This window comes from Gymnogyps californianus, chromosome 12 (genome assembly GCF_018139145.2).
Source record: "Gymnogyps californianus isolate 813 chromosome 12, ASM1813914v2, whole genome shotgun sequence".
Taxonomy (NCBI): Eukaryota; Metazoa; Chordata; class Aves; order Accipitriformes; family Cathartidae; genus Gymnogyps; species Gymnogyps californianus.
In genome coordinates this window covers 22,896,822-22,924,542 of record NC_059482.1, presented here as the reverse complement: position 1 = coordinate 22,924,542, position 27,721 = coordinate 22,896,822, and the positions used below count along the sequence as shown (strand labels likewise).

At 42.8% G+C, this 27,721-nt stretch overlaps 1 protein-coding gene across 2 annotated transcripts; it reads left to right on the top strand.

Moving 5' to 3' along the window:
- Positions 1-83: 83 nt before the first annotated feature.
- On the top strand, positions 84-27,085 carry NUTF2 (nuclear transport factor 2). Of its 2 annotated transcripts, none has more exons than XM_050904045.1 (5): positions 84-146; positions 10,694-10,811; positions 14,236-14,307; positions 18,402-18,500; positions 26,541-27,085. In XM_050904045.1, the coding sequence occupies exons 2-5, from the start codon at positions 10,713-10,715 to the stop codon at positions 26,652-26,654; spliced, it is 384 nt and encodes a 127-aa protein (XP_050760002.1). In that variant the 5' UTR covers positions 84-146; positions 10,694-10,712; the 3' UTR covers positions 26,655-27,085. The 2 variants fall into 2 exon arrangements, with proteins under 2 accessions (XP_050760002.1, XP_050760001.1); XM_050904044.1 differs by lacking the exon at positions 84-146 and adding an exon at positions 2,301-2,323.
- Positions 27,086-27,721: the final 636 nt, after the last annotated feature.

Sequence of the window (27,721 nt, the reverse complement as noted above, 5' to 3'; positions counted from 1 at the left end):
GGGACTCGCTGTCCCGGCGTGCCGCGGGGCGGGGCCGCCGGGGCGGGGCGAGGCGGGGCGGGGCGGGGAGCGCGGGCGAGAGAGGCTGAGGGGGTTCGCGCCGCGCACGGTGCCGCCGCCGCCGCCGCCATAGTGGGAGCCGCGGGGTGAGTGCGGGGGGGCGGGGCGGCGGCGGGTCCCCGGCGGGGCGGCGGGAGCGGGCCCGGCCGCCCGCGGGCCGGCACATGGCGCCGCCCCCCCCGCGCTCGCCCGCCGCGGCCCCGTGGTCCGGCCCCAGCCCCGCCGCGGGGCGCTGCCGGCAGCCGCGGGCCGGGCTGGGCGGGAGCCGGCGGCCGGAGCCGCCCTGACCTTCCCCGTCTTTGAGGCGCCGGCAGCGCGGTCCCCGAGGGGCGGCGGCCGGGGCCCGGCGCCCGCGCTTATCGGCTGAGGGAGCCCAGCCGCCGCCGGCGGCTCTGCCGGGGCTGGGGGGGGGCCGGGCGCGGCTCGGCGGGGCCCCGCGTGTGGGCGGGCGGCGGTGGTGGGCTGAGGAGGGTGGAAGGCCCCCGGCCCAGCTTCTCCGGGCGACCGGAGGGAGTGAGGGGCCTCCGCCGGGGTGAGCCCGGGCCGCAGGCTTAGGCAGCAGATCCCTCCGGCGGGTGGCCGGTAGGTAATCGGGAGGTGAAGGCTGCTCCTCAGCCTCGCAGGAGCACCGGCGTACCCAGCCTGCGGCAGCAACCGGCTCTTCCCGGGAGTGCTCTCCCTGCCGACTGCCGCGACGGTCTGAGGCACCGGGACTTCTCCTCGGCACCGAGCCTGCTGCCCCGCGGTGCTTCTGCCTTGCTTGGCGGTGGTATCGCAGGGAGGAAGGGTAGAGGGGGTGAGCTCAGAGCTGCAAGGAGATGGTTTGTGTAGCCTGAAAGGTGTACTTGAGTATGCTTTCTGCTGCGAGTATTTTTGATGTTCTTACTGCCTTACTCTCATGCCAGAAGGTTGTGTGAGGACTGAAGTTAACCTGACATGGTAGAATCACTTTGTCACGTAGAGAACGACAAGTTCACGCTTTCTTAGAGTAAAACTAGTAAAAGTGTATGTGCTCAGTGATCTGCTGTAGCCGTCTAGTTTTTTCCTTTGAGTTGCCAGTTTCCGGTGTGGTTCTACAAGAGATTATTTTTTTTCTTCCACCTCTAGAGCTGTTGTCACTTTTTAGCTTTAAAAACAATCAAAACCTGCACGAATTTACAGTAGCAAGGAGTGTATGTTGCATTTTGTTAATAGGAGATAGCTTTCTGAAGACATTAAGTCCCAAAGGCGCTGTTCTTGCAATTCAAATTTAACTACCTGTCTAAGGCAGGCTGTAATAATAGTTTAACTGTTTGTTCTCATTTGAAGTCCGTCATTTCCAATGTAAATGTGTCTTTTAGAGTTGGATTTGTGGCATACATATTGTATCGCAGTCAAACTGGAACAAAGCCCAGGTAAATGCTTGAATAGGAATCGGTTGCAGAACTGTTGCTTGAAAGTTAAATCCGATTCCTTAATTGGCCACCTTCTCAAGTTGATAGTCTTTTGATATCTCTTTTCTGGGAGGAGTTGTGTTCAAGCAATGCTTTCTGTGTTTGTGTGTGGTGACTTTAAGTTTTATTTTAGCAGCAACAAAAAAAAAAAAGGCATTTCACAGGTCTGTGTAAAGTAGAGAAATTACTGTATATGGTATCATTATCAGTGAAACACATCATCTAATTTAAAGTGCAATGATATTTTGACTCGCTTTTGGACTATTTAACTATTTTCCCACTGGGGTCCTAATTATTATTTCATGTTCTTCTCTAAAAGATTGCAAGTTATTTGGTAGATGATTTGAAATATACTTGCTTTAATGTCCGTGTTTGTTCAGTTCTTTAGAAAAATGCAAATGGTAACAACTTTCTGCAGTTCTCTCTGCTGGGATTTCTTTTGTCTCTGTCGTTAATAATAGGGTTGTCTAGTTAGTGGTGGTGTAGAGTATGTTTTGTGTAAGGATTGCAATATATACTAATAACTAGTAACGTTGTAAGTATGATTTCTTTCAGTTGTTTTAAAACTCCTAGATATTGTGGCTTCACAGACATTTTGATATGCATATTTGTGTATGAGCAATTTGGGTGCTTACATACCATGTTTCTGGAAGCAGGACTATTGTGTGTCGCGGGGGGGAAGGAAACAAAGCAGGAGGGAAAATGTGTGGTTTTGGAAGTATGAGATAGATAGGTAGATACCGTAGGAAAAGTTTCGGTGATTTTGTTTTTTCCAGGTGTATCTTGGAAATTTGGAGCTCAGCCAAAGACCTGGTACCATTCCTATGGAGGTGAGGTATAACAAGCCTTGCTTACACACGTGAAAAAAGCTTGCGGATCATAAAGCATGTTGGAGAAAATTTTCCATATTCTGAATGCTGCCAATCAATAATAGAGGAATGCTGTGGCTAAACCTGAAATTATGGGGTAATATAATGCAAAATAGCAATGTTATCTTGGTCCTCTTGCATTTAGCACTGCACTAGGGTACCTAGAGTTATGTTTTTAGGGGTGACTACCTTTGTGCTATCTAATTCAGGGCTGTTATTTACACAGCTGGCTACTTTGACAAACATACAACAGTGATTGTTTTCAAATGTGCCAAACTTCAGTTGTGAACCACAAGAAAACTTGCAAGGGTCAAATTGCAGTTGTTGGTAGAAGTTCTATTTAGAATAAAAATCAATGCTGAATATTATTTTGCTACTGAGTTCATGAACAAACTTTGTTAAGTTTTAAGTAATAATTTGATAGAGAAGAACAGATTATAACTAGAATATGGTGTCTTTGCTTGTCTAACTTAAAAATCAGCTCCTAATTTTCTCTTCACCTGAAATAGTTGTCATGATAGTCGGAGACAGATAGATAGAAATATCTTAAATTCTGCTGTTTCTTGGAGGTTAAATGTTATGTTACTGTGCCTATAAAGTAAAGAACAATGCAGTGCAGCGGTTCTCCCCTCCAATTCCCCAGTGCCTCCTCTGTTACTTTAAAACTGAGCAGTCTTGGGTTCACCCTGGGGAAAGAAATGTGACTTCAGCCTTGTAAACTTGAATTCAGTTTCTGGCTTGCATAAAGAATACTGTGGAAAAAATGGCAGATATGTAGCATTGTGGCTATTGCTTAACAACAAAAATTATGTCTTCCTCTCCAATTACATGTAATATAATGTATGTCTACATATTTGAAAATCATCTTGACTGACTCTCTGTGACTCAAAGAGACTCAGATAGGATGAGCATCAAGCTGTAGGCACAGTGAAAGCTTTTCCAGAGTCCTCCCCATGTGTTTTGTTTACGAGTGGCCTTGTACTTGCTGACATCTGTAACCAAAAAAATATACTTCAGGTTGGCATAATTCCTGCATTAATTTGTTTCAATGAAGTTGGAGTAGAGGAATAAAAAGACTGAGAAGGGGAAAGTAAATTTATTTTCCATATTTTTCAGAAAGAAACAGTCTGCACCTTGTCACTCTTCCCCTTTCTCCCTCTCTGTCCTTCCACTGTTCACATATCTAGACTTAATTATTTTTAGATCTGAAAGCGTATTTAGAATAATGTAATTTCTTGCACAGCGCAGCCCATAGCAATTACTAGGTGAAGGTCTCTGTTGAAATCAATAATTTCTGACTGGCCTGGAGCAGTAATTTTCAGGTTGTTAGCCTCCATGGATCAGTCAGCTACTTGTGGAGATGATAGCGAAGACACCTAAGAGAAGCACTTCTTTCTTTCAGTCTCTGAATGCATGAATTTGCTCCTCAACTGGAAATTTCATAGGTTTTCAAATGGAGAAAGGTGGACCACTAAATTGGAATTTATCCGAAAGAGGTACAGTGTGTCTGAGATAAATGACTGGTGATGTATGATGTCCCCAAGTAAGTTCTGGTATTTCATCGTCCCTGTGTTAATGTGCATTCTGCCTGGCCTGGGCTTGTTTAGCCTAGAGAAGAGAAGGCTTGAGTGGGGCTTAATCGTAGCCTCCGATATCTGTCAGGCCATTATCAGAACATGGAGCCAGGCTTTTCACAGGGGTACTTGGTGGGAGGACAGGAGACAAGGGGCAGAAAGTGGAACAGAAGGGATTCTGGCTGGACATGGGAGAGCTTCCCTCTGCACGAGGACGGTCAAGCATTGGAACAGGTTGCCTACAGAGGTTATATAGTCTCCATCATCAGGGTTTTTGGGATCAAAGTGAACAAAGGCGTGGGCAACCTGGTCTGATCTCCTAGCTTGACCCTGCTTTGAGCTCAGGAAGGTCCCTTACAACCTGAATTATTCTGTGATAATTTGCATAGTTTCTTCTGTTGAGAGTGTATGCCTTTGCTAAAGGAAGATGATCTAGTACCAAGTGATTCTTGGTGTAGTTGATAGATGATCTGTTTGAGAGAAGAGTAACTGGCCCTGTGATGCTGGTTCCGTTGTGTTCCTAGAAAGTGTGCACAGGAGATGCTCCTATCTTTGTAAGTTTTAGTGGCAATAGAAAAGAGATTAAAGGAAAATAGTCTAAAAACTGGCTGCTTTACTTTTTACTGCAGTGTACAGACTGCTCGCTCTTTTTAATCTGAGCGATCAAAAATGCATGCATGGTAGAAATTACATGAATAACAGGAACTGAAACAACTGAAAGCTCTTTCATTGTCCTTATTTACTCTTGTTAATCAGTAGTGAAGGGTGCAGCAACTGATGGTCTAAATCATGTTTGCCATGGATTCACATGTACCTCTGGACCAACAGCACAGATTTAAAGGGAGCATTGGTGCTCTCATTACACTCATTTTCAAATCTTCCAGAAAACAAGCTTGAATTCAATCTTAAGAGAGTTTAACTTTGGTGCAGTGGTGTGTAGGGCCAGCTTTAATATCCAGGGAGCGTGGTTTATTTATGCTCTGATTACTTATGGAATAAGTGTAGTCATAACTGGATAATAGATGGCAATTTTTTTTCTCCACTAGCATGTTAGAATGTATTGGTTTGAGGTTTTTCCTCTTTCAGTTCTGTGTTTTCTTTCTTGATGTTCCACAGATCAGAAAGTCTTTACTGAGTTTATTTGCCTGTGATGGTTGTTCATTGATTCTTCGAATACAGCTTGCTTTTTAAATGTGGCAATACCTAGGAGACCACCTTTGTTTTCTTTAGCAATTTACATTATACTTTCCTATTGCTCATACTAGTTTTTTTGACATTTTCAGAAAATGTAGGATGCTTGTAGAAGTGCAGGTCTGCCATGCTTGAATTCAAAAAGACTTAATTTTTTAAATTGATAGCAGTAAACTTACATCTGTCCAGGTCTGATAATGCAGTAAACGTAACCGCTGGTTGAAACAATTATTTGGTCTTTCTCTATACTGCAGAGATGTGACGATAGCCCACCTGCCCCAAATGTCACTGGTGCTTATATGTTTCAGGAAAAGCGATCTCTTTGTTTGTCTGTCGGCAGGTGACTCTTTCTACTTTTGCCAAGTAAAAAGGTGTCTTTTCCTCAAGTTACACCTCCGAGTAGCTCTGGTGATGCTGCTTGAGCAGAAGGACGGACTTTGTGCTGCAGCATGCTGACAGAGAATTGTCTCTAGGCTGTTTTGTGGTTTCTCATTTGTTGAAGGAAGCAATGGGAAGAGGTTTCATCCAGATCTTTTGCAGAAATGGGTCTTTTAATGTGTTCCCCTTAGGAGTTACGGGCAGTCTTGGTGTGTTCGTGCTGATCTCTCACGCCCAGAGTTAAGGCAGAGACAGAAGAAGGATGAGTGTAGATAGGAACACCTAAGCTGGGACAAGCAATGGAAAAGATTCTGGTTTTTTTGGATTTTGTGGACAGAAAATCTGCTGCCTGAGGCCAGTGTAACCCTAGTCTAATTCAAGGTCAGATGTGAAGGCTCCGTTCTCGTCTAGTCCTCCTCTGTCTCGTACCTTGATGCATCATCCTCCTTGGTGCTCCTGCTCTCTGGGTCATGCAGCTTCACGTGATATTGGTGCCATCTGCCATGTGCCAAAGCAGATGACGGGGGAGCTTAATTCAGGCAGTTGTCTCCCTCCTGGACCAGCATGGCTGGTGGCACAGGACACAACAAGCTGGAGGAACCTATGGGGAACGGGGGAGAGAGGCTTCGGGGTGTAGTGTAGCCTTGGATGATTTGGCAAGGTCGAGGAGCAACAGAAGCACTGGGCAGTATAGACTGTGCGGGCTGAGCTGCTGGGATTGTGGGGCCCTGTGGAAGTCCAGTTGGTGTTGGGAGTCTGTGACTGCATGTAGGAAAGCCTGGTGTGATGGGCAACTGGGAAGTTTTGCATGGTTTAGAGTGTGAATTCCCTCTGCTGTGCTGCGGGATGCTGAACGCGGGAGCTTTGCTGTGCGTTCGGGGATGCTGTGTACCCCAAGGTGTTGTGCAGCAGTGGCAGTGCCAGGCCAAGGGATGAACGTGGGATGAAAATATTGGGGATGCCGTGGTACCTTGTAGGATGAGATTTGTAGGAAGCATGGTGAGAGATGTGTAGAGGGCCGGAGTTTACACTTGAGGATGTGTCAGTGTGCGGCCTGGCAAAGGTATTGGAAAATATGATTTAGACGTCACTGTGGAAAAGTCCCCTGTGGAACAGCGATCCCAGTTCTGCAGTGTCAGCGTATACCTGTTGAAGAGAGAGCTGCTGGCAGCTGCAGCTTTTGTGCACTGCATTGGGTTTCAGCTTGAGCACTGAGTGCTGGGTGGTATTTGAGGTGGGGAGAAATTCTCTATTATGAGCAGATTCCAAGAAATTGAGTGAGTAATGCGAGTTGAAGTATTACACTCCGTGTCGGTAGCTCAGCTTTGCTGCTGCGCTTCTGCAAAGAAGCTGTTAATCAAATGGACTGTGATGTTCTTAAGTGGATGTGATGAGGTAGATTTGGTATGAAGTGACAAAGGAAAGAAAATTAATTAGCTTAAGGAAGCTGTCTCCTTTTCCATGGGGAATTAAGGTGGAATATCCAATAATACACTTATACAGTGGTAACTTTCAGCAGGTGCCTTTAAAAGGACAGGTGTGCCCCATCTTATGTGCTTTCTAGCCTACGGAAACTTCTTTTATCCGGCTTAATACTAACTGAATATTCTTGCCTCTGTAACCAAACTTTGAGTGAACCATGGATAGATTTGGCTGGATGGCTCTGACGCACGTCTGTGTGGTTCTAGTGTTTGACAACGTCAGAACATGTGCATTCTTCCTAGCTTTGGAATAGATCTTAAAAGCCTTTTCTATTACATTTGTCTCATTAAAACAGCTTGATAAATGTATCGATACAATCTTATATGGATTGTATCTCATTGAAAGGGACTGGGCTTGATGACACAGAAGATCATTCTGATCTTGTTCTTTCTTTAGGTACATCTCTAAGCTGCTTACATCTGTGATGACAGGCAGAAAACATAAGACAGCATGGAGGAAAAGGTGACAGATCAGAAAAGGAAAATATAAAAAAACCTTTCCAGGGAGAGGGAGAGTGTTCAGCAAAACCATGTACGAATGGCACAGGAAAAAGAGCAAGGTTGTAACAAAACAAACAAACAAAAAATTAATCAAGAATCATTAATTTCAGCCACTTTTTTTTTTTAGTTTGGTTCTCACTTCTGACAAAATCAACATTATAACTGGTCAAATTTATACTGTTTTTATTTATTTAATGGTATTTTACCTGCCAAAATGCAAATACATTTTTTTAGAAGGAGATAGCAAGCTAGCATACTAATTTTTAATTTTAGAAACCATAATACTACTTTCTGTATTTAAAATACAAATTCCTTAACTTCTTGCAGCCTCAAAGGCTTTCTCACAGTTTCAGGATTGAACAGAAGGCATCTGGTGCTTGAGTGAGGCTGTTGTGCCTTGAGGAGTTGAAAGCCTCTGGGTCTGAACGAGGTGCAGTGCTAGCATACAGCTTGATCTTGGGTTTGTATGACGGTACAGTGAGCTGTTAAGGGTGAATACACATTGTGTGTCGGGGGGGAAATTTAATTTAGCAATAGCTAACTTTAGCTTCAGGAGAATGAGCTGGTGGGTTTCTTGCTGTTCACTGCTTCATCTCAATGTTAGATGTGTGGCTGTTTAACATCGATACTGTCAACTAGATTTGCACTTGAATGTTTAGGAAGGGTATCTGATAGTGATGCGAGTTCATGGGTTGAAGTTGAAGCTCTGACGATCCATAAAAAGTGAACAGAAGTGATTTTTCACTTGGACTGATTGTTGGCTCCGCCACAGCCGTCCCAAACCACACACCTCTAGGTACCTGCAGGTCTGGAATGGAAACAGCAGACTTCAAAACTAAATACTAGTACTTCTGGTTTTCCAGACGAGACATGAGAGTCCTCCCTAACAGCAAAGTGGGCATCCCTCAGTAAAGTTTCTAGGGAGCTGGTGTGATGGTTTTAGAGTGGTTTTCTTTCAACATAAAATCCTTTAATACAAGCTGAAGGTGTTTGATTTCTACATCTGCTCCAGGTTAGGCTGGTATGTGGCAATTGTGGATGTGCAATTGAGACAACTTCTTGTCTTATAAAGAAGTAGGTTTAAGTTGTTCAGGGGGTGTGTGTGGTTTGTTTTTTAAACCTGTTGTACTTGGATGGATTTTTAATTTGTGATCGGTTTTCCCAGAGGAGTGACCACACTGGGTAAAACTCCTTCAGACTGAGGTATGTATTGCAAGTGTTAGTGGAGCACATGTGATGGTGACTGATGCCAGATTGTGGATCTTTTTGGAGCAGTTCAAATATTAGTTACATGGCAACAAGTGTTTGAATTGTTAGTCTATGTTAGTGTGCAGGGTTACTGAGTTTGATGTTGACTGTATTGCCTAGGTGGTTGATATTGAAATAAGGATGTTTAAAAGTGGGATAGGTATGTTTCTATCTTAAGTTCATTTTTGACCTCATCCTTGAATAAAATAAATTTCTAAGGTGCACTTGAGAACTAGCATGCAGCCAGCATGAGTTGGATGTCAAAAACCGCAGAGTCTGTGGCATGCTTTTGTGGTGCATTGTCACAACCAAAGCTCCTGCTGAACCTCTCCTCTTTTCACAGGCTACAAAACATCCCTTTCTCAGCAGGGAGAACCACCTTGCCAGCTCTCTGTGCTGTCACATTCTCTGCTCCACAGATGCCGACCATTTTCTCACTCAAGTGGTCTGGGTGTCTTAAGCTCTAGCAGTTGTTCTTGGTTTGTATTTTACTTTGGTAGTTGAATTTACCACCCAGAAAACTTGTATGCTACCTCCTGTTATGCCATTGATCTAATAAAAGATATTTGCTCTCCTGTAAGTCTGGCCAAATTTGTGTAACCTTAAACCTTCTGGCCTAGAGTTTGAACCCATTTCGGTTCCCATTTGTAGGAGTAAAGCTCAAACAGCCAAAGGCCTAAAATATGAAAAGAGCTTTCTTGTCTGACTGTGCACAGAAAGCTAGGCCTGGTAATACTTGCTGTGGAGGTCTTAGCAATATGGTTTTTGCTTCTCTTAGGAATTTGTCAAATCTTAAACAGGTGTGTGAGTAATTGACCTCTAAAGGAAGCCAAAATAACTGTCACGTCCTGTGTCCTGAAACAGAATTTCACGCCTTTCCAGACTCGCAGTGCAATACAGACCTGTAGCTCAAGGGTTCCTGGTCAGGGATTGCAAAGAGGGACTAGTGACTGACAGATCTTGATGTTTAGCAAGCATAACTTAGTTTGCTTGAAGTAAACTCAGATCTCAAAAATGTAATGTAGTGGGTTTTGAGTGCAGCATTGTTGCGTTTTGACTTGTAGCACAATTCTTCAGACTTTCAGAGAGGTATCAGGATAAAGAAAAAAATGAATTTGCTTTCCTGAAAAATTTAATGGCATGGTAAAGCGATCATCTGTACTGATAGTGCATGATAGTTTCTAGACTGGGTCTGTCTGAGCTGCTGCACATGCTGTATGTTTAATCCTTCTAAAATAGAGGGACTCATGTTCAGAAGTGTGTGATACTTCTGAGCTTCCAGTACCTTCACTGGGAACTGCAGATTCTCACCACTGTGAAAAATCATGGTTTGTGTCTTGAAATTACTACAGGTTCAAAGATAAATGTCGAATATACTTCAGCCGTAGTGACAGGATAGAAGAGGAAAGTAAGCTTGTGTTAAGCAAAGAACTAGTGAATTAACTCCTGCTGTGTACCACTGAAAAGGACGCTCTTCCTTAGAATGGCCTGTGGATGGTGAAATATCTGAGTGGCTGAACAGATAAATCAGTTGGTGTAAGCCACTTGCAGATGATCCATATTAACATGTCAGTTGTTTACAGTAAGAGATCAAGTCGAAATAGCAAGCGCCTGCCAACTTTTTCAGATGGTGTCATTTTTGAAATATGTGAATATAAGGTGGTAACACTTACCCATTTTTGTTCTTGTTCTCCACTTTTATACACAAGTTGTGACGTCACACTGAAATAGCTCTAGAAATAACCAAATGCTATAATAAGAAATTAAACCACTTGGTATCCAAGATTTTTATTTTGCAAAAGTCTGGGATACAGAGGTGAGATTTGTCCTTCTTCTTCCAAAGAAAAATTCTGGCCAGCTGAGAGGATCTGTGTTTACTGGTGCTTAATACACAAGCCAAGTGCTGTGCTTATTTACGTGATTGTTCTTTCTGATGATTTTGTTTGTTTGTTTTACAGCTTTAGGTGAGGATTCAGAATGGGAGACAAGCCTATCTGGGAGCAGATTGGGTCCAGCTTTGTACAACATTACTACCAGCTTTTTGATGCAGACAGGACTCAGTTAGGAGCAATATATGTAAGTATCTACAAAAAGTGGGCTGGGGCTCTCCTATCATCTCTCTAGGTTTCTGTATTTTGATGTGTGGGAATACATAGAGTGGGATAGTGGGTTTTATCCTGACTCCAGAATGTCAGTCAGTGCAATGACACTCAACTCTTATTTATTGCATTTCTTTTACATTTCACTTCTATTTTGAGCTTTATCTGCCTTATCTATAGGCAGTCAGACTCATAAAAGCCCCGGCTGGCCATAGACAGTGGCTTGTAGTGGAGGGGGCTGATGATGATCCTGTGATGAAATTCTCTGTAAAAGCAAATATGCTAGCCTTAGTTTGCCATTAATTTACAGGCATGGATTTGCTTGGATCCCTCTTGAAGTGGGATGTGATTTAAGTCCTACTCTGTGTTCAGCAGTTCTTGCAGGTGTTTCTTGGATCTCATGCTGTATTCATCCTCAGAACATTAAAACAGATACAAAATTTTGAGTCCAGTTTAAATATTTAGACTTTGTAAAAGACATCTAAATTCAGTTTAAATTTCTTCAAAAATTATGTTTTTATTTTTGATCCTTATTTGGGTCAAAATAGATTTGGTTTCCACAATTAAAGACTAACTAACAAACCCAAGGAGCATAAGCTTTTAGTTTGGGGGAAGACTCTTCCAGAACATGCAGAGTGTTCTGCGTGTGGAGTTGATTACTGGTGGTGAGGAATGCTGCTGGGTGGCTGAGGTGTTTCAGCAAGCCACTCAAGTCTTACAAGTCTTCTAGCAGCGTATCCTGTTTTTCTGACCTGTTTTTCGTCTGCTGGGTGAGTTGTATGAAGCTTCACCAAGCCCTTGAGGATTGAAACTGTTGCATGACCACCATCTGACACCCCTCCTTACACCTCAGCAGTATCCACCAGCACAGATAGCATTTGCTCTTTGGATTGTTGTGTATTTGCTATCTGCTGGATTGTTGCCTTATTCTGGCCAAGAAGCTGAGTACAGAGAGCCTATAAAGCAAGAAAAACAAGTAGCCTGTGTTCAATCCACAGCTCTAAATATGAAGGCACTTAGCAGTTTCTGTCATGTTATTACCAAAACACATTCAGTCCTCAGAAGACTGATGATAAGTACAGGCTGATTTAAATTCCTGGAAACATGGCCTTCCACACAATGAACTCCTGCTCTTCTTCCACCCTTAGGGTCTTTCTGCCTTTCACCATTCAATGGAGATACCTATGCAAATGTCATCAGGAGAACTGTTAGGCAGGTCACCGATGTGTATTGTTTTGTGGAGTTCCTAAACTATGGAGGGTGGGACCCTGTTTTGTGTGGCTAAAATGCACCAAGGTCACAACTTGTTTAAATTAGAGGAGCTTCTGCAGAAACGCACTTTTACTGGTGAGCTTTTTGCCTTCAGAGACCCTGTGGGAGCGAACAAATTTTATAGCATGCAGGAACGCAGCAGGGAGCTCTTGGATTTGTTTTGCATTCCTGTATCGCTACTTCCACCGCAAGGTTCAGTTTTCTCCTTTAGTGGTGTAATCCAAGTCAATTGAGCCTTTGTCGCCTATTCCAGGTAGGGATCTGGGCCAGTCGCTTTTGCTCTGAATTGCTTGAGTTACGTGAGCTGGAGTACTAAGTCAAAGACTTGTTTTACAGTTATCCCCCTGCAGTTGTTTTGCAGGAAAATGCTGTGGCTCCTTCTTTCCTCTGCTTTGGGTGTGTGGCTACTTATAATGAAATATTTTCTTATTTTTATGCCTTTTTCTCATCTGTAGGGCTTTTGGGATAGAGGAGGGGTTGCTTTTTGTTCTTGAAGCAGTTGCTCCCAGATTGTTAATACAGCAAGTGGCTATGGAGGTAACCTATAGCAGAGAGTCAGGTGGACACTAATCAGGTACAATGTGAAGGTGTAGTGTGTTTCAGGAAGAGCATATTTCCTCACCAACTTAATCTATGTCCTCTGCTGCTTTTTGAAACATCAGGAGGGTCCTGCACCACTGTGTGCTCCCCTGCTGATTGCTGAAGTGGATCCAGTAAGGCAGGTTCTGGGTCCCCTCTGCTTTTATGGCTTTCCATATTTGAAGGCTGTAATTTGAATGCTTGAGAGGGTAGCCTCATTCCCTGGTATCATCACTTGGCTTCTCAAGTTATCAACGTCAGGGCTTGATGTCATGTAAGATGCAAGTGGTGTCAACTAGATGACTAGCTGTGTGACTTTAGATTACACAGTCTAAGTCTATTTCCTCCTAAAAGGAATGTTTCCAAACTTGAGAGGAGGCTGTATTCAGGGGCTCTTCATCCTGCTTTCGGTTGCATCTGTGACCCTGAAATGCTTCGTGCTGTTGCCCCTGGTCCCCTTCTTTGTTCTTTTGGCTCTTGCTGCACTGTATAGTTCCTTCTGATGATACGTGGAGGACCAGAAGCTTTTTTAGAGTGGTTGTGGCTGTTGTGCAGGTTCAGCACAGCATGTGTCGCTGAAAGAAGTGGCTTTTTGATGTGGTGTGGGTCAAAAACAGGGCCTGGAAAATTACCAGAGAGCATACAAATGGAGTTCTTTGGAATCTGCCATTTTCTGCTGCGACATTCAGAGCTTCAGTGAGAGTTGAAGACTGGATGGGAAAGAGCTGGGAATCATGTTCCTGGAGGTATTTAAACTCAAAAAGGTGGAAGGAGTAGCTGTCTGTGATAGGGTGCACAAGAACTTGGGCTGTCAGGTATAGGGTGAGGGTGCTGTTTGGAGATGGCAGCAGGCAGACTTTGAGCCCAGTGGAAACCAGTTTAAATGGTCTGTTTGCAAAGGTTTAAAACTGGATTTGAGAAGGCAGAGCTATGTCAACAATAGGATACTCTGTTTAAACCAGAGTCACAATATCCTAAGCTGAATAGAAAGCTTCTTGCCTGTTGTTCCTGACACAGCATGCTCAGAATGCCCTCCCTCATATACTGGAAGTGCTTGTAGGCTGAAGCACCTCAATCACTTTATGCCACACAGGGAAGTCTGTTAGAAAACCTTTAGAGGCACATTCTACTTTTCTGGGTGTGAGTAGGATATGCAAATTGGTACCTGAGAGGAAAAAAAAAAACAAACTGGTGGTGCAACTCATTTTGTCAGATTTCTTCATATATTTTTCTGTCTCTACATGCTTGACTTTGTGTCCATAGGATTTTTTTTTTGGTATCCTTTAGATTTTCTTCTGAAAGCTAACTTTGATCCAAAGACAGGAACATTTTTTGCTGGTAGAATCATGATAATGAAATTTAGTCTACTTAATTTCTAGTTGATTATTCCAAACTTTTTCAGTTGCTCTTTGTGGTTTCTTTCCATCTCCCTTTGAGGCAGTTTCCAAATAGCTGGATTCTAAGGATATATGCCAAGTAAACAAAATCTCTTACCAGGATTGCTTAAGGGTTACCTAAGCAGGTTGATGATTTTTTTCTTTTCCCCCCAGATTGATGCGTCATGCCTTACGTGGGAAGGACAGCAGTTCCAGGGCAAAGCAGCTATTGTTGAAAAACTCTCTGTAAGTCTGTAATCCTTACTGAATGTTTTGGGAAACAGTTCTGAAGACTGTAAATTAATTGCTTCTGAAAATTTGAGTTAGACTTCAGCAGTTTAAAACTCTTAAATATGGGATTTGTGCTTCCAACTCTTGGTCTTCAAAAAATGTTACTTGTGATTTAATTCTGTGTAGTGGGGTGTTCCATTGGTGGCTCTGATGGTGGAATGTTAATTGACTCCATTAGTTTGCAAGGTTATTTTGTGACTGCAATTGCATTTGACATTATTGATTGATTTTTTTTTTTTTTTTTACAAGTACAGTTCATAAGCTCATCCCGTGCTCTAGAGGAATGAAAGGTGTTTTTTTGGTCTTTTAAAGCATGCCAAGGAAGTAGCAATAACAAACCTGTTATTCGGATCTGCCTGTGATAGAGGCTAAACATGTTATTGCAAGGAACAATTTGTTTTCTGGTACATAAACTACAAATAAGTTCTATAATGGAGAACCTGACTTATCCTCAATGCGGCATTTGTCAGCTGTTCAGATATGAGCAGTTATGGTTCAGGACTTCAGAACCAGTGTTTCCTCTTCAGCAAGTGAGAGGAAAGTATTTTTTACTGCATAGAGACTGAAACTCCATGTTCATTTAGTTAAACTTGGAGAAGTTTTATCTTTTTGAGTAAATCCATACTTCTGTTATAAAACTGGGTATACTTACAAGCTGTCACAAGACTAGAAAGTTTGTTTCTCTTGCAAGATATGCAGAGGGCGTGCTTTCGGTCCTTGGACATTCTGCTCAGAGCATGGTATATCAGGCAGATATACCATTTTTATTACACATTGAGAAGAAAAATCTTTAACTTGGATGCTTGTCTTGCTGCACAGCTACTGCTCCTGTGTTTTGGAATCACTGCTTTCATTCAGGACATCTTTAACTGTGAAGGCTGAGGTTTGCCCTTGGATCTGTGTTTTAGGTGCCTGCATTGCCTTTGAGAAGGCCACGCATCTCGGAAATAGCACAGCTTGCAACTGCTCGCTTCTAGATGAGGGAGATACTCAAGCTCCAGAGTTGCTTGTTTGTGTACTCTGTGTTCTTCAGACTTCTGGGCTAGCAGCCATTTAGATACCCAACCAGCTAAGCATTTGCTTGGCCACAGTGTCTCAGACTGCTGCCTTGGATCTGGCCCAGTGCAGATCGGCCCCTTTCCCACCAGAGCGTTACTCATCTTTACCTTCCCTGTCTGTGGTGCAAGTTGGACTTTCTGGATTCATGTGCCTGCTGCACAGTCTTGCTTGGTGAGTGAAGGCATGCTACTTTGCTTCAGGGAAACTCTTTCTGACTTGTATCCATCTGCTTAAATTAGGGAAGAAATGCAGTAAAATTATTCCATGCCCTTCCACTGCCATGGCTCGTTATGGGGCTGTATCAGCTTACGGTGACTCTTAATGTCTTTCAGCATACCTCTGTCAGCACTGAGCTACTTGGGCTCCGTTTGCTGTGTCAACTTGATGTGCTCACCTGCTCTGTGCTTCTGGAGCTTCTTAGTCGGTTGAGCCGATCACTGAAAGTTTGGCACTGAAATTCTTTTGCACTTCTGCAGTCTTGTGTTCTTCAGTGCCTGGCTGATTGATCAATGTAAGCACCAAGAGGCAGGATTTTCTTTTACAGCGAGTTCTCTGCTGTGTAACGGCAACGCTATGGCACCTTTTCAACCTACTCTGTCAGATGATGCTAACACAGTAGGGCAAGGTTGTCAAGACATTGCTTTGCCAGCACTGGTGCACCTGCACCTTGTTCCAGAGTGGGAGCTGACACTTGTTCCTTCTGTCTTAATTGGTGCTGGACTTAGGAGTTGTTTCAAATAGAGTGCCTGTCCTAATCAGGGGGCAGCCTGATTTACATTGAGCATTTGAGATAATCCTGTAGGTCTACGAACCTCCTGGACCAAGGAGGAAGCTGGGACAGGTAGCTTTGTTGCCAGGAGTGAGTTTAAGCTACTCGACTTTATTCTTGCAGAATTTCTTTTACCTGACTTCAAGGAGGATTCCACGGTTTTGGTAGTGAAAGCCCAGACAAGTTTTAGTGTCAGAGGACACTAAAAGCCTTGGTGGTTGTGTGGCTTCTCACTTGTTAGTCGCTTTTATTGTACTCTTCATATCAAGAAATGCTTCTGTCCAGTACAGATGGATGTCCATAAGTAACCATCCTTTTGAGGTAGCTTTTGTCTATCCTAAAAATCAGTGATCTTTCCTATCAGCTGACCCTACTCTTTCCAGTGGGGTTTCCCCCACTGCATCACATGAGTAGCTCATTTGGCTGGCCAGCCATTGGGGTCCTGTTCTCTGAAGGGGACAATCAGGTACTTGAAACAGGCACTGTCTTACCCAGCCTTGTCTTTGGTTCCTTGTCACCATTTTGCAGAGCTCTTGACTCTGAACCTTTCCTTCCTCCCTGTCTTCTCTCCCCAGTCTCACCTCTCATTGGCATCTTGTCACACTGAAAGCTGGGTTCTGGATACGACCACATTCATTCCCCTTCATCCCTCTGCCTTTTCAAGAGACTCTTCTTGCAGGACTTGTTCAACAAGAAGCTGTTGTGCTGAGGTGGGACCAGGCTTCATAGTACTCTTTTGTCAAAGGAAGGGTGTGCAATGTCCCAGCCTATGCTTGTATAGGCACATTGCACATTCAAGTTTGGGATGGTGACCCTGGAAAATATTCTGCTGCTAGTTCAGAAAAGACTGCTCTGGTTTTATTTTTATGTTACTAAATGTCTGTTCCGTATTACAAACCAGTTGGCTCACTGTGCAGTTCATAGGTTGGGGTTCCTCTCCCAGCTAAGAGGAAAAACTGCAGGCTTTATTAGAGAGTGTTCTTGAATAGTGTCCCTCTGACTAGAGGGCGGCTCCGTACACTTCCTTTGCTTCCCCAGGTCCTGATCCTTCCACAGTTTCTGTGTTCTCTATTATCTAAGGATTTAGCTTCCTGGTATTCTTCATAGAGCCTTATGCTGGTAGAGCCAAGACTGTACTTCACATCCTTGGCAGTAGGACTCGGGTCTCCTGTTATTGTACCGAGACCTTCTCGGAGGAGGTCTTTCAGGCTCCTTCCACTAGAGAAGTTGTGCACTTCTCAAAGTACATGTTTGGGTCTGCCTCAACCTGTTAACAGATCAGGGCAATGAAGCAAAGGCGTCTAAATGACCACATGCTGCTGTCCTGGGCAGTGCATGGACTCTGGGGGCATCAGCCATGTGGTCACTCAGAGCTCCATCCGTGCTGAATTGCCACTTCTAAAGCATCTAGCATTAATGCAGCTTTTGATAGAACAGTGCCAAAATTGCATTTGTATGACAGGACTTTGAGATCCCCTAGATATTTGATGTTTACTGCTTGGAGTTGTCCATGGTTGGAATGTGAAGGTGGTCTTAAGTTGAAAGAGAGGAATTACTCCCCAATGTCTGGTGTTTCTCAAGGTATGTTCCTTGCACACTTAACTCCAGACATACTTGCATCTGCTACATGAGCATGGAAAGCTTTTCTTTTCAATATGTGTGCTTTTGATCTCCACCTCCTCCTCCTTTTCCCCTGCCCGGTACATGGCAAAGATGGTGCCTGTTGCTGTTTTGGTTCCCCTCAGGTGCTGTTATCAAGGAAAGAAAAAAGGGGAAAGGTAGATATGTGGATTTCAAGTCCTGACTGCTGGTTCTTGGTCAACCACCTTTCCTTGTATTCATAGCCAATTGAACAAAGAAGCAAATTTGGAGGTGTCTGGTAAACAATCTTTTAACACTGTTCAGAGCAGAGCAGCTTTATGCTTTCATCATATGAACTTTCAGCTTGTAGACAAACCGAAGCTCTTCGGGCAGTGTAATTAGACTAGGAAAAGGTACTGCTTAACGTATATGGTGACATATTATTTCATGTCTCAGTGCTTGAAAAACACAACTGTTACGATCAGCCCAGCCTGAGTAGTGTTAAGTTGCAACAGCTCTCGGTGCAGTACTACCAAAATAGTCTAACACTTCATAACGTTGGATTTGCTCAATCTTTGTTTTGTAAGTTAAATAATGCAATGACTGTACGTTTCCTTATTTTGCGTTCTTTTCATTGCAGAGCCTCCCTTTCCAAAAAATACAACACAGCATCACAGCACAAGACCACCAACCAACACCTGACAGCTGTATACTCAGTATGGTAGTGGGACAGCTTAAGGTAAACTCTTTCCATTACAGGTTAACAAATGCTTATGTCTTAGATTTTTGCAGGACTCTAAATCATCAGATATCTGAAAACATTAAAATGCTGTCTTGGGTGGGGAAGGAACACTGGTAAGCTTGTGTTGGGATGTCATCCTTCTACTGTTCAAGACTGTCAAGAAACTGCTGATCCCTTCAGATAACTAGCACTAGGTAAAATACCTGTAATTTGACAGTCATATGTTCCTGCCAGGCAAAGTACCATGGTTTTTACTGTGCATACAAATACCATATGGGCTCTAGAAGCATCAATACTTCCCTTCCTCAGTTGCACTTAAAAGCATCATTACAGTGTTCTTGGGCAACATAAGCACATCTAGTTTAATGTGCTCTTTGATGTAATCGAGCTGTGTTTTAGCAGACTTTTATGTTAGCTGACAACCCTTGAGTAAGACCATGTTTTTTTCTTTGCTGTCACAGGACACAAGAATACAGTCCCAGTGTTAACACAGTCCAGTACCTCTGTAGTCAAAACTGGTTCAGCAATGGGAGTATTGCCTCTGAGCTCAAACACTGTTGAAACAGCTCCTTCTTATGAAGAAATCAGATTATTTTTCAGGCTGTCATACGATTACATTGCTGTTTAAGTTATACTGCTGAACTGTGTAAACTTACCCAGTCTCCTGTTCTTTTGAGGAAAGGTTGCATCTAAATGTACCAGGGCCACAGACTTGTAAATTAAGGAGACTACTTATTAATGAAAGAAGCTGTCCTGGAATCTGCAAAAAAAAATCCTGTATGTGAAGTCAGCTGTAGGCAGAACTTGCTCTCAGTGGGTAGTGTTTATTTAAAAAGTGTGAAATTACATAGTTTTGTCAGAGTTTGGTCCAGCCACACTGTCAAGTCAGGACTCTAAAGCCATCCAGTCTTTAGAGTTACTTGAACCCAGTTTCTTTTAAAATAGCTGTTTAGGTTTCCTTTTCCTGTTAACTCTGAACGGCACCTCCGGTATCAAAACATTCAGACTTCCACTGACTGTATTGTTAACTAAGCAAACATAGGACTGAAAGTTTGAATCTGCTTGCTTAGCTATTCTCCATAATTGTTTGGGGCTGGGCAGTTGAGAAGAGCAGTTCCCAGTGTATTGCATCCACTTCTAAGCCTAACATAGATAGCTTTGGCTCTCATTAAAGTTGCTCCTGCTTCCTAGCTGCAAGTTGGATTCCAGCTTTCTTGTTGCTCAATCCCACCTGCACACACTCTGTTGAGGAAAGACAGCCACACGTGGCCACAGAAAGCACTGAATTGCAGGACAGGTATGAAGTCAGACATGCTGATCTCATCTGTCTTACTCTTGGGTGTGCACAAAACTCAATGATGTGACCAAGACTTTTTGACTCAATGTCTCGGGCCAGTCACATCTGCACCTGGTTTTGCACAGTCATGTTTTTAAGGTTATTGCACAATCATTAAGCAGATCACAGCTTGCAACAGTGATTGTGTTGAATCCTGTGGCAAGATACCAAGTTCTTAAAGATTCTCTAAAGCTCTTGGCTTTTCTCATCCTTTAGTATGGTCGCTAGGGTTGTAGATGCAGTCCGGGAGCTTTCTATGAATACCACGGCTTGGAGTAGTATTTCTTACTGTGCTGGTTTTATCTTCTGAATAACTTCAGCTTGCTGGAATTATTCAGAATGATTTAGGGATCACATGATAGTGCGTCTAGGTACTTGAAAAGAACATGGATTGGAAAGAACTTGGATTAAAGTATGCCTATTGTCATGATGAAATCCAACTTATTTGTGAATTTTTAGTAGGAAAGGCAACATTTTTCTACTTTCACATGTATGCGTCTCCAATCTTAGCTTGAAAAATCACATTTTAATGCCTGGGAATGCTGTTCCTCACTGAGGAAGTGTCCAGAAAGTCAAAGTCAACTTAGAACTTGACTTCTTGCTTCTGCCTTGTGTGATACTTATAGAGGTGGACAAATGAAATAATCAGTAACAGTCTGTAGTATGACGTATATAGTAACCATTTCTGCCAGTACATGAACCTGGTTGACATATGTAAGGAATACTTTTTCTTGTGCTAATACGTGTTGACAGCCATTTAATGCATCTCAGTGCTGTTCTCGATACAATACAGTAACTGAGAACAACTGCGTTCAGTTAGTGCGTTTTAACAAGTGGCTCATCTATCGCTCCAGCTGAATGGGGTATGCTTTAACACGCAAACATGGAGCAGCGTACTTAGTTTTATTTAAAGGTTGCCTGCTTAATGGTGTGGCTGTTCTGCACAGCTCACATCTCTTGGTCTCGAGGAAAACTGTAGAGAAATTTGCACAAGGAGGGGGACTTTCAAGACCATCAGTAGCAGGGTTTGCAGGAAAAAGCCATGCTTCCTGCTTACTATTCAGTTACACTTTTCCTGGGACTGTGAGCCAAATTCTTCAGAGCCCAGTACAATTAATGCATATGCTTTTGAATCCTCTGCAGTTTTTCAAAACTTGCATTGTTTTATGTAATGAAGGAGCAGGCATAATGCTTTTAATAGAGTAATCCAAGAAAATAATAATGCTGAAATACCTGTAACATGCCCTTTCTAAGAAGTCATTCTTGGCATGATATTTAAATGGATTTTCTGAGGCCTTAGTTGCTTGAATTGCTAGTTCCAAAAGTTCAGTGGAAACTCATTCTTAAGTGAGCTGGGCACATCTTGTATTTCTTCCTTAAACCATTATGTTTTGATCTTGTTTGATTTTTAGGAGGGAAAAAAAACCAAACCAAAGCAGAAAAACCACCTACTCCCCCTGCATATACCATGGGGTGAACTGCTACCAAATTGTCACAAAGCCTCAGCTCTCCTCTTAACTGTACAAGAATAGTTCTGAAGAAATAATGAGGCCAAGGACTATTACTGTCAAACTCGCTATTTCCTCTGCCAGAGTGCGATGCCTTAAGTAAACCTGCAGGTCTGGGTTGTTTTAAGCCTTTGGCCTCCCCTGCTGGCGTGGGATTTAACTGGTGTCACTTGAAGTCATTACTGCCCTGTGACAAGGTCAGGATGTGTATCTGCCTCTGTGCTGCTCCAGTCTACAGCCCGGCATGCTAATACCAATATGAACTGTAAATAAAAAAAAAAAAAGCAACATCTTTTGCAGCAGAATAATCATCTGCACTGAGGGGACCAGACACAACAGCTGCTTGGAGAAGATGTTGGAGAGTAATAGAGCATCTAAGTAGGGTGAATGTGAGTAGCGAGGATCTAACTCGCTGGCAGAAGCAGTACAGTAATTGCTTTCATTGAAAAGCATATTTACAAGTAAACATATGAAAGATCCTCTTTAATGGATGTTGGGATAGGTAGTAATGTTTTTTATCGTTTTGTAGAGGTATAATAAATATACCTCCACTTATTCTAATTCGATTATCATTTTTTATTGCTATTCATTGTCTGTGTGCATGCTTGCTTGCTTGAAATAGGAAGAATAAGTGTCAGTTTAAGCCTTTAGGAGTGAGTTTCATTTGATGTGACACTACTTTGCCAATGTTCATCCAGAATGTCACCCAGTATTTTCAGTGTGCTTCACCTAGTAATGTATTTCTCCTGTCATGCTCAGGCAGATGATGACCAGGTTCTAGGCTTCCACCAAACCTTTTTGTTGAAAAGTTTTCAAGGTGCCTGGGTGTGCACCAACGAAGTCTTCAGGCTAGCCCTCCACAACGTTTAACCCTCTGCCTTACCTCTCTTCCATGCAGTCCTCGCTGTCCTGGTTGAGTAAGGAGTGCTCTCTTCTCGCTCTTCTGTCACTTGAGCTCGGCTGAGAAGCATGGCTGTGGCTTGCGTGTTCTCAGAGCAATGTGGCAGACCTGTGGCTCTCCTCGAGAGTGCGAATTTTGAAGTGATTGTTGCAGAATTACTTGTGAATAACTAATTGTTATGCGGTGTTTCCTAGTCTTAAAAGGGAAAGGAAATTTGCAATTAATCACTGGATGTTTTTGTGATGCATGCTGAACACTTAAAGCATTGCTTAAAGCCCGTTAAATGAGGCTTAACATCTGAAAGAACCTGCTATCTTAAGTAATTAGCCTTTCCTTTGAGATAAGGATAGCTGCAAGCCTGCAGTTCAATCAACAGTTGCTGTGGGGTGCTGGTGAAAGAGCAAAACTGTCTCTAACCAGACAAGAGGAGAAAAGTTGTGTTTTTCTACTAAGTTTTGCAGCTAAACTTGGATTACAAAGTAGTGTTGTACCTAATACTCTGACATGACCCATGGTTCTGTGAGCTGAGGCATTTCTACAGTTTTGAGCCTCCAGGTCAGAAGAGACGTAGAAAAACTGGAAGAGGTCAAAAAATGCCAAGTTTGCCAGTGTTCGAGAGCTCGTGGAGCTGGGAGAGGAGGTGGATGAGGGCAGTCTGCCTGAAATGTAGGTGGAAAGTAGTTGAGTACTTCCAACAACCTGCAAGCAACTCTTCTTGGTGGTGCTAGACAGTGTAACAAGGGACGGTGGTTGCAAACCATAACTTGGGAAGTTCAGATTGTACACAAGGGAAAGTTTGGTTGGTTTTTTGGGTTGGGTTGGGGTTTTTTTTCCTCCCACCAGAAGGTTGAAACCCTGGGAAATGTTGTCTGGACACACTGTGAAACCTCCATTCTTGGAGGCTTGGAAGACCACAAAGCTGTGGCTGATGCAGTGCTGCTGTTAGTCCTGCTATGAGCATGAGGCTGGACTGGAAACCAGAGGATCTTTCCAGTCTGATTCTGTGACTTTTTTTATTTTAATTCAAGGATGTCATGAAGCAATTTGAACTGCATAAAGGAAAGCTTTGTACAAAAAAACAAAGCCCCTGTGTTTCAAGCCTGGGCTCACATCTGGAATGCAAATTTTGAGTTGGACACAGCTAGACTTGGAGTGGAAAGTAAGAGTAAAGATTTTCAGTGAGGTTACCTGAGCTGTGATGAAGGTCCAAAATAAAATGGGATACGATTAGTCTATGCCTTCTAGAGCATCTCAAGTCACTCAACTGTGGGTCTTTGCTGCATGTTAATAGGACATATTCAGGATTTGGGGAATGGACTATATATTATTTCATTTGCCTTAAATATAGGCTAGGATTTTCCTTGTTGTCAAAGTACACTGCTCCTTTACGCTGTGAAGACATAACATTGAAAGGAATAAAGAAAGCAATAGTGTGTGACTTCATTGTGGGAATTTGCCATATGTGCAACAGCAAGTGTTTGGGGAAGGATTCCCTTTTAATCTTTTTTTCATGTATCCAGTCATGAATTGTGTGAGAAAGGAGGAAACTTTCCTCAAGCCAAAGCACTAAGAGCTGCAGTGCAGCTAGGCTTATCAGAAATTGAGGAAACCTACACTAAAACTAGCCTGGTGGTGATATCTGGGTTTTTTTCCCAGAGGTATATTTTTAAAGTGTACACACGTCAGTAACGACATGCTCAAATTTGGTGTGAAAACTACTTAAGCAACTTGTAATAGATGCCTCAGTAACCTAAGAAGAGGAGACCATGGGGCAACTGAGAGTATACTAAATGCTTATTAATGCTTGTGATTAGAAGTGATTCAAGCAGAAATGATTCTGCCTGGCTGGTTTAAACTAAGCCATTAGAAAGGAGCTGACACAAATATGAATTCGTTCCAACTCTAGTCAAAAGGGGTAGCATTAGTAAGATGCTTTACAAAGTTGTATGTCAAACTTTAACATACAGCGCTCTGATGCTACTCAGTTTTCTTAAAGATTCCTTCATGTCCTGGAACCTACCAACTATCAAGCAGTAGTAAGACTATACTAGGATGTAAGTGTTACGTTTGATACCTAGGAAAAGCTAGAAAAGGCCTAAACCCATGGGTTTCAGTCCGCAGGCCACCTCTTCAGGATGGATATGCAAGCATCTTTTCTGGGCAGATCTAATAATGCTAATACTGCCCCTGAAATAATTGGTACGACTGCTGTCATATGTGGTAATGAACTAGATGGACAGCTGGTCTAATCCAGCATAATTCCTTGTGTTCACATTGTGCTGATTGTTATGGAGCCTCTGCCTAACGCAAAAGAAGGCGTGTATCGATGTGACAAAAAGCTGCCCGGTTCATCAGCCTGTTGAACGGTGACTTTATTGGCACTTGCCTTGCTTGAGGATTTTTCTTTCATTCGTCTACTGAACACTTGGACTTGCTTATACTTCTGGCCTTACTCATTGCCTTCTTAACTTCTGGCTGTAGTAGTTTCCTCACTCACTTTGTCCTTCATGGTTTTATAGTAATTTGATATCTTGCCCGTTCTCCCCACCCTGATCACACTTTTGCAAGCTAGAGAGTCATACTCAATTTACTTTCTTCAGTAGGAAACTGTCCTGTAGCTGGATCATCTTTCTTGTCCTTCTCTGGCCTTTCCTATTGTATCACTTTAATTTTTTTACATGATAAGAAATGCATGCAGGATTTGATATGTGGATGTTCTCTGTGCATTTATGCAGTTGCTTACTTATGGGTTTTGGTTCTCCGTTCCTTTCCTAGTAACTGCTAACACTGTGCTTGCCTTGATAGCTGTTGAGCTCTGAGCTGCTTTAAAGAAAAAAAAAATTAAAAATTGTCCATCATGATTTCAGTATCACTTTCCTGAGAGGCCATAGCTAACCTAGGGCCTTTTTTGGTTTTCCTCTGTGGATTAGTGTACACTTAACTGAAACTGCACTTCACCTACACCATTTTATTTCCTGGGCAGTTGTCACTGAAATCCTTGCAGTGGTTTTAGATTTGAACACTTCTTTTACATGCACTTGATCCCACCAGTGCTCTGGCAGACTTGCTGTTTTGTGATATAACTGATGTCCTTAGCAAGTTGCTCCTCAAAGCTGACTCGTTTCACAGTCAATTTATCACTTACATGAATATTACTTTAAGATTCTTTTTGTTTGTTTCTTTTGTAGTCTGCTTTGCTCTTCAACCTTTGCATTTGCTGTTCTTGGTGGACAGCAGCAGAGCATTGCGAACAAACATTCAGCACTTTGACAGTCTGTTTCATGTGCTACTCTGGCTGCTGCTTTTCAATGCTTTTTTTTTTTTTTTAACGCATTTCCCCCCTTTTCTGAAGCTGAATAGTCGTGTGCTGAAAGAATAGAGCTTAAAATCCTCCAGAAATGCTGAATTGAATACACTGTGCTCAGTATCAGAAGATTGTTTTGTAGCTTGGTCCTGTGCGCTGTTCAGATTAAATCCTGTTGTGTGATTTCCAGCTGGTTTGGGAATAATTTATGTTCTTTTGAGGCTTTAATTCCTGCGTGATGTCTCTGAGGAGACTCGTAAACATTAAGTGGGAGAAGTAATCTCCCTCTAATGCTATTTTCTACTTTTGTAGTAATACTAAATATAGTGCAGGCACTATACTAGTGCACCTAGATGAATCGTCAAAGGCAGGAGTTGAGGCACTGCTGCAAAGATTCCCTGTGCTGAGAACATCTCGTCGCAGCTATAGCAAATACTTCGCTCCCTTCGAGCTGTTCCTGGACAGTGGAAGTGGGACGTACTACATTGCTGGCCAGCTGTACCTGCTCTGGGAAAGCTTTCAAAAGCCTAGATCATTACCTAGATCATTCAGGCAATATTGTTGATACCGACTTCTACAGAAACTCCCTTCTGTCATCAGTCCAAAGTACAGCAGCTAAAAACTAATTTTTGAAACACCTTGTTTTATGCTTGGTTCCTGGGCAAGGCCCAAAGAAAATCTGTGATTCAGCACTGAGGCAGGCATGCTCTTATCAGTGTTGTGAAGCTGCTGGAGCGAGATGTCCGCAAGTCTTCCAGAAAACCCCAACTTCAGATGCTGTTGCAGGATTTCTGTGTCATTGGGCCCTAGGTGTTTGTCTGCAAAGCACCTTGGAACAGAACCTCTGGTTGTATTAGTGTCTCTTGAGGTACTATGCATCTTACAGCATGTGACATCACTGTTAACGTTAGCTTTTAAGTTGTCTTATGAGTTTCGGAATACATTTCTCAAAAGAGCTTTTTGAACTTTTTTCCCTCTCTTTCTACAGGCTGATGAAGATCCTATCATGGGATTCCACCAGATATTTCTATTAAAGAACATCAACGATGCCTGGGTTTGCACCAATGACATGTTCAGGCTAGCATTGCACAACTTTGGCTGAGCTGGCAACCCCGAGGCACCCATGCTTTTCTTTGTTTTGTTTTTTTTTTTTCCTCCTCTCCTCTTACTGGTATTATTCACACTCACAGAACATTCCAAATATCATACACAAACCTGCAGCACTGCAGAGTGTGAGCAAGCAAGACCTGTGACCTGCCCTTCTGCTGAGTTTACATTGTCACTAGATGAGTTTCTTGTGCATGATGTTTGGAAGTTAGACTTAGCTGCATTTGACGAGAGAAATTTGTGTTGTACCAGCATGCCTCGGAAAGAATTTATAATGCAAAAGGTTGTTGTTTATGTACTGACAAGATGCTCTATAACCCAAAGAAATGAAAGAACAGCAGCCTGTACAGCCCAGATACTGATTTGTTCAGATGTTTCAATGCTACATTACACAATAAAACCATGAGATTTTCTTAACAGTTTAAATTGTTTTAATGAGTTGGATATGGAGTATATGGTACCGCTTGCTTTGGATACCCCCCCATCTTCCTGGTTGGGAAATGTTTACAAACCGAAAACTCTCAAACTGAGGAGCAGTTTTTTACCAACGCAGGCCGTTCAGCTATGCCCTTGGCCACACAACTTCTTTTTTTCCCTCCCTCTCAGTAGCTTTTATAACAGAGACTTCTAGCTCAGTTTTTAACATCAACAGGTTAGTTCTCAGCTGTTGTATTTTACCGAGGCAAATGCCTCGAATAATACACAAGGATGACAGGCTACCAACAGTCGTGGTAGCCTGTAGTTAATCTTCATGACATCTATTATGTTCACCCTCAAAGCTAAACAGGACAGCTGTGTATTCTTCATAGGCAGACCCACAGGATGTCAATCCAGCGCTGCCCTCCTGGAGTTTGTATCCAGCTCTAAACCCCTGGCCAGATTCGTGCTCTGTGTTTGTCTTTCTAGTATCCCTTCTTTATAATTTGAGTAGTGCTGCCTTTGCTGTGCGGGTTTTTAGAACATGGTTGGCTGTCATGTATCCTCCACCCTGGGGGTGGCGGTATTCCACCGGTCAAGGGATTTATTAAATTAATCTTTCCAGCGTATGAGATGGCACAGGAG

Coding starts and splice junctions, on each gene's coding strand:
- NUTF2 (XM_050904045.1), top strand. CDS start 10,713: ATGGGAGACAAGCCTATCTGGGAGCAGATTGGGTCCAGCTTTGTACAA. Junction 10,812..14,235: donor CTCAGTTAGGAGCAATATAT/GTAAGTATCTAC, acceptor TTTTCCCCCCAG/ATTGATGCGTCATGCCTTAC. Junction 14,308..18,401: donor CTATTGTTGAAAAACTCTCT/GTAAGTCTGTAA, acceptor TTTTCATTGCAG/AGCCTCCCTTTCCAAAAAAT.